General features: G+C 41.9%; 1 protein-coding gene across 1 annotated transcript; it reads right to left on the bottom strand.

Moving 5' to 3' along the window:
• Nucleotides 1-8572: 8572 nt before the first annotated feature.
• LOC138890420 (uncharacterized) lies at nt 8573-9211 on the bottom strand. Its single transcript, XM_070173806.1, has one exon. The coding sequence runs from the start codon at nt 9209-9211 to the stop codon at nt 8573-8575; it is 639 nt and encodes a 212-aa protein (XP_070029907.1).
• Between the last annotated feature and the right edge of the window lie 2902 nt (nt 9212-12113).

Genomic DNA, 12113 nt, shown 5'->3' with positions numbered 1-12113 from the left:
CAACGAGAGATAGTCAGAATTACTCGGTTGTTCCTATAGGCATGCTTTCTAATGGCGTTAAATGAAACAATGTTTTAAAGCCTAATTTTTCGTGCTTAACACAGATGGTGATCACCCTATAGACATGGTCCCTACCCTTAATGATTAAAAATGGTTTTAGTTCCAATAGGCAAGCAAACTAAACGGACAAATAACATATCAATGAATTTAAAATCCTATAGGCATGATTTTTGAAGATGTATATTTGTAGAATATAAATGACCCTATGATCATGATGCCTAATGAATATGCTGCAATGTAAATTGGACTTTGGGTTACTTTTATTTCCTATGGGCATGGTATCTAAAATGTAAAAATAGAATAAGCTAGATGGATTAAACACCTATAGCCACACAATAGCGGAATGTATTTGAGCATAGTAAACACCTAGAGATAGGTTATCTAACACACACAATAGCAGAATGAGCAAAGCTATCACCTATAGGCAGGTTATCAAATGCACAATAGCAGAATATATTTGAGCAAAGTAAACACCTATAGGCAGGATTTCTGCCCATTCTCATGAAAATGTTAAAATAACCCCGGTTTCCCAATTTACTAGCACCCCAATTGTTATTACAAATATTTAATATAGACCATATATTAATGAATGAATTACAAAGTATATAAACTATAGAAAGCCTGCAGTAGGCCCAAATACACCTGGACAGGCTATACCTTCATCTCATAGTACCTCCAAAAAACCATGTTCATAGAGACACAATATCTAGCAATGCATGATTCACCCATATCTCAAGGATAAACATACAAAACCCAAATCTCTACTGTGTCAGATTTCCCAAGGTCTTCAAGAAACCAGGGTAGTGCTCACACTAAAGAAAAATGATCAGAACAGTTCAAAGAGGACTAGGGAGTGGGGAATGGTTTATATAGTGATAGAAATCAACATATAAATATGGAAACAAATCATTAACATGCAAGGAAATATTTGTAGAATCAGTAATAGGCAATTTAGGGAATGAATTAAGGGATTCTACGAGTTAACTGAAAATTACTCAAAACATAATAAAATCGTTCAGAATATTAGGAAAAGTATTAAAGGAAACACAACTAATACCCAAACAAGGAAATTATTTAGAATTTCTAAGCAAATAACACCAGACAAACTTGTTCATCATATCAGGGAAATATAAAGAGAAGGTAATCGAACACAAAAAAGAAAGATTCACCTGAATCAGTAATAAAAGGGAAAGAAAATTCAAACCCTAGTTTTTAATGGGAAGTATAAAATTAGTAAAAGGAATAATACAAAATAAAATAAGGTAAAAATCACACGAGATGAGATGAATAGAAGCAGAATAATGTTAAAAATCAGAAAATCAGACCTATTTAGGTCTGATTGAAAGAGTTTGAAAACCATAATTTGGGGTAAGTAAGAATCAAAGTAGATATGAACATTCTGATTACTCACAAAGACTCAGAGATGAATATAGGCAGACTAGCCACATAAACCAGAGAGTTGAACCGATTTGATTCGATTTTGGCAAGATTTGCTTGCCATGTTAGAAAAGTGACTAAATACGATCATAGACGAGTAGACAATGGTAAATAGATGTGAATAAGGTAAGGGAATCCATGGTGGATTCCAATTTGGGGGGATTTGATAGAATGACGGCTAGGGTTTATCAGGAGAGGGGAAACGAGGGCGGCAACTTTAGAGAAGTGAGGTTTAGGGTAGAGAGGAGGGGATATAAGGGAAGAGGGTCGTTATTTGTGGGCCGTTGATCATTTTTGATGAACAACCAGGATTTAGGAGGATTGGAGTCGGGTTTTAAGGAATGGGTAGGGTATTGGGCTTAGGCAAATTGGGTTGTGTTTACCATGAAAATGGTAATAATAATTAAATTTGATTATAAGGTTCTAAAATTATGTGATCGATTTTTATGCTAGTTGTTAAGCAATGGATACTAAGTAAAAGGTTAGGAATCAAGATTATAGCTTAGAGATATGATAATAGAACCAAACAGTTGGGGATCGAAGGTCTCGAGCTGTCGATTATAAGACCTCGGGGTCGAGCTAGATGGCCGATTCAGGGCAATCGAGGGTATAAGAGCTATGATGATGGCTTTTTATGATCAATAATAGGAAATAAATGATAAACAATAAATAGAATACAATGAATATAAGCAATAAATGAAGTAACGAAATCAAAAGAATATGTTAAGGAGCAAAGAGAATGTTCATGTGTTTCTTAGTATTGAGCAACAGATATTTACAAAGTTACAAGGATCCCCCTTATATATGAGGGGGAACCCCAACATAGTACAAATACATTTATTACAAAGACATGGAGATGGGACAACTACTTGACACCATGATTCGGGTCTGAACTTAGATCACTAGGCTTTGTCAGCTCTAGTTATGCGCCTTAGGAACTCGCCACTTTTCCATCATAACCACTGGTTTGTACTGCCTCAAGGTTGAGCGCCGATAGCCCTTCGGAGGTCAGCCTCGACCACAGCCCCGAGTTCTCGAGATATGCTCATGAGCCATCGTAATGACGGATGATCGGACACTTTGATTTTGTCTTATATAGATAGTCGCTACGTTTTTTAGAGTGGAATGATGAGAAACGACTTTGATACCCATCTCTTTGAACTTCCCGCTATGATGTCATACTTATGTAGTAAGCCTTTGCGATAACTGAGGCATCCCATTGACTCATCTTTTCAGCGTCATTTGATGCACTGCCGATTCTCATTCTTCAAAGCGATAATATTGTTGCCGATTTAGTTTCCAAAAATGCATTAATTGCACCTGTCAATACGTCTTTCAAAGGCACTGATGGTGTTGTTTGTTACACCATCACCCCCTATAAATGGGAGCCTCATGGAACCAACTTTTCATTCAAGTGTCTACCAATATCCTTCTACCCCTTTCTTCTCTCCATCTTCATCCATTGTTATCCACCATTTTTGAGGCCCACAACCTTAAGGTTACATGGAGGCGTTCTCATCAGCCACGCCATGGCCTTTTTCCTAGGCTTTCCCTTGCCGAGCGAGATTATACTGTCATGTCATTGTTGTTGTTGTTGTTAGTGTTGTTATTGTTGTTACTACTGTCATTGTTGGTTCGAGGTGATAAGATAGAGGGCCAATTTCTTCAGACTCAGGAAGATATTTTGGATTCTACACCACTGCTCATGAGGGCGTTCGAACTATACACCATTGCTCAACTCCCTACTCCGGCCTGGTGTGGCACTTCATCCCTTTTGTTTTCCGTGAGGTGAAGTGGCACTGCCGACCACTAACTTGCATGACACAATGTTCCAAGAAGTGGACTCAAAGTGGTCGTGTAGGTAAGGCCGGTGCTCACCAAATCTTCTATTGGGCTGTAGTTTCCTCGGCCTGATAAAAGCTTTTGCTCTTTGGCGGGCTATGGATTTTTCTTCATCTTTTTTCTGCCGCTTCTGCATCACTTTCCTCCTCTTCATCTTCTCCCTTGAAGATGCCATTGTGGAAGGTCGAGATGGACCCCCGAGGAGATGATGCTTGAAGACACTATTGTCGAGGATGCACCCTCGAGAATAGGCTAGGCTCAAGATTTTTATTATATATGTACGTTTTTGCTTATCTGTTTCTATGTAAGGACTCCTCGTAGGCTTTTGCAATCATATGTAAAGACCCTCCGTGGTCTTATGTAATTATGTGCTTATAAATATAAATATGTCTCTTTAATCTGATTCTGGTTTATGCTATGTTTCCTTGTATCTTCATTTGTGAAAAAATGAATGCGTGACTCCACTGATCGATGCGAATGTCGAGCTCAGGTACAAGTATTTCTCCGGCTCTTGACCGATTGACCCGATTCCCTATAGAATCTTTTGCCGTTCCTTAGACCAAGCTCAGGTTGGATTGATAAACTGGGATCGTCGGGACCCCTGACTCCGAGCTGAATAAGAGTAAGGCTTCTAACTTTCGGCATGAAACTTAGCTCTTTTAAATCCCGCGATATCTCCCGAGGGGTAGTTTGCTCGGGTGTGTGAGAATAGAGTTAGCTTGATCTGGAGACGAAAGATAGCCCTAAGGCTTTATCGATAGCTGTTGAGCGGGAGTTGACTCGAGCTTGGGTAGTTCGAGGTCTGGAGAATTGGGTGGATGATCCGTACTCGCAATAACTGAAACTCTCGAAGTAGGGAGCCATCCCGAGATCGAGCTTATATATGAGCGGTTCCCTTTAGAGCTTAATTTCTTCTTTGAAAGAGGTACTCGAGATCGGGTACCATCTCAAGACTTGCAGTGATATTATTGGCTTCTTGGAGCCTATCTTATTTTTGATGGAGGTTCTCGAGACTGGGTACCTTCTCAAGACTTACAATGATGGCAATGGATTTCGTAGATCTTGTATCCCTTTTGATGGAGGTCCTCAAGATCGGATACTATCTCGGGGTTTACAATGGTGGAAATGGCTTTCTTGGAGCCTGTATTCTTTTTTTGACGGAGGTCCTCGAGACCGAGTACCGTCTCGAGGTTTGGTTGGTGCGGGGGTCTCCAACCCCAAAACATCATATGGCATTGTCAAGTGTATGACACAGTTACGAAATGACCGAGGCGATATCACCGACACACCTTTCCAAAATGATTTCGGCCAATATTTTTAATCTGCCTTTGAGGCAGGCAGATTGTCGCTGCTTTTTCCATATATATAGTCATCTTTTCCCTTTTGGAGATTCCGCCATTTTGAGTAGTTATCCTCTTTTTCTATGTTAGGCCCTTCATTATTTCAGTATTTACACTATTGCACAAATTCCTACTCCAGTTCTTTAATTTTACCACAGTCATGACTGCTACACCAGGATCCCTTCATCAAGGAGGAGAGAGTTCTGGCTCCGGTTCTCTCCTTGTTGGCAGAGCACCGCTGATGCTAGGCGGGCCTGACTCGGGGCATTTTGCTTTGAAAGGGGACTTCTCGTCAGAAAAGAATCCCGATGCTCAGGATCAATGTGAGCATACCTTGAAGTTTACTTATTTGATAGGAGAGAGACACATTGTGTTGGTGAGGAAAGACTGTAGATGGGGGGAAAAGGTAGTACCACAGATACCTTCCCTAGAAGAGAGCATCACAGACCGTGCCGAGGGGTTTTTGAATGTGTACACGTATCATTTCACGCTGGGCACCCTTGATAGGGTTGTGCTTGCCTTCGGTCGAAAGTATCAGGTTACCTTGGCGTAGATTCATCCTTCATTTTGGCAGATAGTGTTGATGATGAGGTTCTTTGCAGAGAAGGCATGGCTTGAATTCACGCTCAGTCATCTTATCAGGCTGTACCGACCTTTTCACCATCGAGGTCTGCTAACCTTATGATGTCGGCCGACCACGCCTTTTGTTGTTGATAATAAAGAAGACGGAGATTGGGAGCGGATGAGTCAATTCGTCTGAGTACAGACTATTGATATTATCCCCGTGGAGTTTATGCCATTCCCTGAGGAATGGAATTATACATGTAAGTGGTACACTCGTGCCTTAATACTTTTTTAATTATGGCGAACGTGTGTTCCATAAATGCGCCTTCGTTTCCTCTTCTGCAGAAATTCATAGATGCCGTGCGAGGTCCCTGATCTGCCGGATTGTTCTTGGGAGTTGGCGACCCACTCGACTTACGATAGCGTAAGTGGCGAGCTTTGTCTAGGGGTAGATGGGAAGCAAAACATCATGGTATGTGCTATGCGATTTGTTCCCTTCCCATTTTCATTTGGAAAGGAACTTTCTCTTTCTGCGTACTAACCCTGTTATTGTAGGAATCGGGGAGTCTTTTTAGGCGAGGTTGTGCCCTCTCAGAGAGGGAGAAGGATTGCCAGCTTCTGGGCTAAAGAATGATAATAATAAGGAAGAAATGCCTTTGCAGGGCAACAATGCTCAAATCACGGCAAACCCGGACCGAGGGCCCGAAGTGGAAGTATTGACTGAGCATGCTGCACCTGTGATTTCTAGTTTTGGAAAGGCGGTTTCACCTCCGCTACCGTCTTATTTTTCTATCGAAGGTACTTTGAGGGATACTCGAAACCCGGGATCATATGCACCAAGCGACCGTGCCCTGATCGAGGTCGACTCTTTCAAAGCTGAGGGAGCTAGACTAGCAGATGCACGCTCGACCTTCTAGGAAGCCCAGCAGCTCCACTCTACAGTGAGTTTTGGCATATGCCTTTTGAGTTTCGCGCCTTCCCTTCCTTATTGAGTTTTCTTTTGCATGCCTTTGACAAGCTTAAGTTCGAGCTGCTTCGCCGTGAGGCCAGGATGTGGAATGCTCTGGATGGGGAGAAATCCCTTAGGCTCCTTTACGATGAAAGGGAAGTCGATTTGGCAAGCTTACAGTATGAGGCGTGTTGGAGCTTCAATTTTGAGAGCTACCTGAAGGAGCAGGTAGTTTTTGTTTTGAGTGAGTGTGTGTTCCTTCTTCTAGCTCTTGAGGCTAATGTTTTGTTTATTTTAGTTGCATAAAAAGAAGGAGGACCTGGAGAACCTTCAAAATGAAGCTGTTCGAGCCAAGCGTGAGTATGATGAGTTAAAGGTTCAGGCGGAGGTTCAGGCTTTAGCGGGGAAAGGTGTTTTGGCTAAAGCCTTTGCCTTTGAGGTTAAACTTTGCTTAGCTCTCAATAATAGCTCGGTTCAAATAGATATGATTACGAAGCTCGAGTATGAGCTTTTGAAGATAAAGGCCGAGGTTGTGGATGCCCGTGCTGAAGCCATACTGAGCCAAACCAAAGCTAACCAAAAAGTGGAGGTCTATTTGAAGGATGTTGCCGATGCTCAAGCTGAGCTGAGAAAGACTCTCGACCGCGAGGTAGGATCGAGGAATATTCTCGGTGTAAGTCCCGAAAGGAAACCCTCGAGGATATCCATTCTAGGGGCTTTGACCTCTCGGAAGAGGTGAAGTGGGCGAGGGAAGACGAACGTGGTCTAAATCACTTTTGTCCGATGCCGAGGATAGCGAGGATGAGGCCAACGGGCCATAGTCCCCAAGGTGGGCGTAGATTTTCTTTTTTGATTCTGCATATAGTACTTTCAAAGTACGTTGTAAATGGAGCTTGTGTTTTTTCGCATATGTGTATAAAAGAAATCTTGTGATTTTATTTCTTCTGCATTTCTTTTTGCCTTGAATTTAGCCAGATGAACTGGTCTTTGTGTTAGAAGGAATCCTTAGATTCATAGTATGGCCCTGAGGCTCATTGGGCTGGCCCGTAGGCTCTTACGCGCTAGGCCGATGCTATCTCTAAGTATAAGCCGGCGTTCGAGCTCTTATGCTTTTTCTCTTAGGCATGTTTGATCAACTGTTTTCGGTTCAGTCTCCGAGTCGAGTATCAACTTGAGCTCATTTGACCCTCAAGTTTTTGAATTTCAGGCTGGCCCATAGGCTCTTACACATTGGTTCGGTACGATGTTTTATGTGGGTTGGTGACAGTGGCTCTTACGCTTTGGGGCGATGCGACCTTTTACAAGTTTTACATGCCTTTGTGGTCTTACAGTTTTGGATACTTGGTACAAGTATGGTTCTTGCCTTACTTGAGGTCTTACAGACATTGTTGTAGCCTTATATAGGTCTTACGAGATCGAGTTTACCCAGTGGGGTCTTATGGCCTCGGGTTTTTAATAAGTGATGATTGGAGACAGTCCTTGAGTCATCGAGGGTACCTTGGCTCGGGAGCCATTACTTGTAAACTTGGTATTGCCTTATTGAGGGCTTACGATTTTGGAATTTCCGACCTGGAGGCCATGTGATTTTTGAGATTTTGATGCTAGTCCCCGAGTGTTCGGGGCGCTTTCGGCTTTGGAGCTGTTCTGTGACTTTGATGTTGCCTCGTTGAGGGCTTATGAGTTTGGAGCTTCGACTCGGAGGTCATTCAAGTTTTGAATTGTTGATGTCAGTCCCCGAGTGTTCGGGCGTTTTGGAAGAGGGGCAATTTTTTTCAAAAATACTAAGCTTTTTTGAAACGCAAAATAGTCTTAGGAAGTGTTCTTTGATTATTTGGTGTAACCATACATGACTTTGCTGTTAGGGGCTTAGTGATTCTATACGAGCTCGGTTCATTCGTCCGTTTGGCCCAGTACATCTTTTTCCTATAGAGACTCCCCTCAGCGCATCATGGCTTCTCCGAGTAGGTGACCTTCCACGGGGTGCCTCCCAGTATTCGAGGTTGATTGCAAACGAAGCCTTGAATGCTTGTAGAGTTTTTCTTAGGTAGCGTATAAATGTTGCATCATTAAAAACCTTGCCGATAAAAACCCTTTTCGGGATAAAAACTCGGTCGAAGGAAAATAGTGCAATGGATGCTTTAAAACCTTAAGGTCTTCGAGCTGGGTTAGCGTTTTAACTGCCTCGGTCGAATGCCTGCATTAAGGTTAGTATGAAGTGTCAATGAAAAGGGAGATGGTTATACCTTAGTGACGATGGCGCATTAAGCTTTGGTAGGCCTTCAGTATTCGCTCGGAGGTCACGGTACAACCCTTTGTTTGTTCATTCGGATACAGCCGAGCACATGCCTCATGGCCGCTATTTCACTATTCGTTTATCTCTCTACCCCTTTGGTGGTAGAGATATTGATGTCGGCGTCACATCGTGTACTACGAACATTTCTCTTGCCGCCTGCTGTTCGCCATAGACGGTTTCAATCCCATCCTTTGTCGGGAATATCATCATTTGATGGAGGGTGGATGGTACTGCTCTCATACAGTGTATCCATGGCCTTTCGAGTAAGGCATTGTACCTCATGTCTCCTTCAATGACGTGGAATTTGGCATTTTTTATTGTGTTGGCCACGTTGATTGGGAGGGTGATTTCTTTTTTCATTATTTCGTTTGCCATGTTGAATCCGTTGAGGACTCGAGAGGCAGGCACGATTTGGTCAAGCAGTTCGAGTTGCTCTAATACCCTCAACCTGATAATGTTAGCTGAGCTACCTGGATCCACAAGTACACGTTTAATTTGAAATGCATTCACAAGGAAAGAGATTACCAGTGCGTCGTTGTGAGCCTGAGACAAGGTCTCAATGTCCTCTTCACTGAATGTGAGAGCATCCTCAGGTACATAGCTCCGAGTTCTCTTTTCTCTAGTGATGGATATTTTTATTCTTCTCATCATGGGCTTTTGCGGGGCATCGATGCCTCCCAAGATCATGTGGATGATATGTTGTGGCTCATTTGTTTCGTTCTTCATTGTCGTCTCTCTTTCCTGGAACTGATTTTTAGCTAGATCGCTGAGGAATTCTCGGAGGTGACCTTTAATGAGTAGTCAGGTTACTTCTTCTCGAAGTTGGTGGCAATCCTCATTCCTGTGGCCGTGCGTGTTGTGAAATTCACACACTAAGTTATGATTTTTTTGTGAAGGGTCTGATTGTACAGGTCTTGGCCACCTGGTGTCTCTAATTTTATTGATGGCAAACACGATGTCTGATACATCAACGTTGAAGTTGTATTCCGACAAGTGAGGTGCCTTTGTCGGCCCTGCATATCTATCGAACCCAGCTCTGCTAACATGTCCCCGAAGATTCTGTCCTCGGTCCATCATTTGATCATTGCGGAGTATGTTGTGCCTCAGGGTGTTTCTTCTATCTTCAGAGCATGGTTGGTATCTTTCCTTGTTTGGATTTGGCTCTTTTGCTGGAAGCCTGATGGGATACACCGAGCTCGAGGGGGCTCCTAGTTGGTCGTCCTCAACCCTGATTTTTGATTGATATCGGTTGTAAACATCTAACCAGGTCACGACGGGATATTCAACCAGATTCTGTTTCAACTGCTTCGAAGCCATCGAGCTTCATTCATTTATACCTTGAGTGAAAGCCTATACTGCTCAACCGTTGGAGACTAGTGGTAGTTCCATTCGTTCCACTTGAAAGTGAGATACTAACTCTCGCAGCATCTCATTCTCCCTTTGCTTGATTTTGACGACGTCAGATTTCCTTGTAGCCACCATGATGGCCCCGACATGTGCCTTTATGAAAGAATCTGCCAGCATGACAAATGAGTCTATAGAGTTAGGAGCTAGGTTGTGATACCACATCATGGCTCCTTTCGAGAGTGTTTCCCCGAACTTCTTTAGCAGGACGGACTCGATCTCGTCGTCCCTTAAGTCATTGCCTTTCACTGCACAAGTGTAGGTAGTGACGTGCTCGTTGGGGTCTGAGGTTCCGTTATACTTCAGAAGGTCGGGCATTTTGACCTTCTTTGGAATGGGTTCCAGAGCAGCTTCCTGTGGGAATGGCTTTTGTACAAACTTCTTTGAATCTACACCCTTCAGGGCCGGGGGTGCATCCCAGATTTGGTCGACTCTAGAATTGTAGGTCTCTACCTTCTTATCATTGGATTCTATCTTTTTCTTGCCCAACTCGATCCTCTTTGTGAGGTCCCCTAGCATCTTTATGAGGGTGGGATCGGTTGCCGACCAGTTGTCGCTTGATCCCTCCGGTACGTGCTCGGCTAGGGAAGCCGTTCCCGGTGCTACTGCGCTGGGAGTTTTTTAGTGACTTTGCAGTTAAGCAAGCTGTTGTGCCTATAACATTTCAAAAATAACGTGAAGTCTAACTTCCCATTCTTCCCTAGTCGGGGTTTTTTGGACTTCTTGTTGCTCTCCTTAATGTACGCTCCTATTGGTGTGGTAGCTTATATCAACGTGATGGGCCATCGCGTGAGACTGCGTCCATGGGAATTGGTTCTGGCGCGTTTCCAGGGTTTCGTGGTGGTACACCAACACCTGGAACATTCACACCATTCTCCCCATGGTCCTCAAGATTATTGTTTTCACCTCCATTTACTGAGTTAGATATTTTTGACCTGAAATCGAAGATCTTGGACAAGAAAAAGCGTGAAAGATAACTTGCGTTATGTAGTAAACCAACAAAAAAAACAATTACGTGATAACTTGCCTCACGGTGGGCGCCAAACTGTTTACTGTGAAAATGGTAATAACAATTAAATTTGATTACGAGGTTCTAAAATACGTGATCTATTTTTATGCTAGTTGTTAAGCAATAGATGCTAAGTAAAAGGTTAGGAATCAAGATTATAGCTTAGGGACAGTATGATAATCGAACCAAATAGTTGGGGATCGGTGGTCTCCAGCTGTTGATTATAAGACCTCGGGGTCGAGATGGATGGCCGATTTGGGGCAGTCGAGGGGGATATAACAATTATGAGAGATATGATGATCGCTCTTTATGATTATTGACATGCAATAAATGAAGAACAATAAATAGAATACAATGAATATAAGCAATAAATGAAGTAACAAAATCAAGAGAATATATTAGGGAGCAGAGAGAATGTTCGTGTGTTTCTTAGTATTGAGCAACAAATATTTACAAAGTGACAAGGATCCCCCTTATAAATGAGAGGAAACCTTAACATAGTACAAATACATTTATTACAAAGACATGGAGATGAGATAGCTAGTTGATGCCATGATTTGGGTCTAAACTTAGCTCACTAGGCTTTCTCAACTCTAGTTATGCGCCTTGGGAACTCCCCACTTTTCCATCATAACCGCTGGTTTGTACTACCTCGAGTTTGAGCGCCGATAGCCCTTCGGAGGTCAGCCTCGACCACAGGCCCGAGTTCTCAAGGTATGCTCACGAGCCATCGTAACGATGGAAGATTGGACCCTCCTATTTTGCCGTATGCAGGTTGGTTTGGGTATTTTTAGGTCTGGATTTAAATAAAAAATGGGGCCAGATTTTAAATACCGAAATTTAACCAATAAATAATTTTTCAAAAATGATAAATAAATAATAAAAATATCATTTGTGCATAAAAACAAATAAAAATAATATTTATCATTATAAAAGTATAAAAATATTATTTTGGCATAAATAAAGTAATTATAAGTACATATAGGCAATTATTGCAAATTGTGCAATTATGCCTAACAAAAAACGAATGTAATTGTAATAAATACACTAAAAATTATTTAAAACCTAATATGGGTTTAAATGATAACTTTAGATGATTAAATCATCATAAAATAATATGTAAGGTAATTAATAGATATTTATATAATAAAAATGAAGAAATAAATTGATTTAAAGCCTTTAAAAAATAATAGAAAATTATGATAAATGCTTGTT

The sequence above is a fragment of the Nicotiana sylvestris genome, chromosome 1, assembly GCF_000393655.2.
Source record: "Nicotiana sylvestris chromosome 1, ASM39365v2, whole genome shotgun sequence".
Classification (NCBI taxonomy): Eukaryota; Viridiplantae; Streptophyta; class Magnoliopsida; order Solanales; family Solanaceae; genus Nicotiana; species Nicotiana sylvestris.
This window is presented reverse-complemented; position numbering and strand designations above follow the sequence as displayed.

Coding starts and splice junctions, on each gene's coding strand:
- LOC138890420 (XM_070173806.1), bottom strand. CDS start 9,211: ATGAAGAACGAAACAAATGAGCCACAACATATCATCCACATGATCTTG.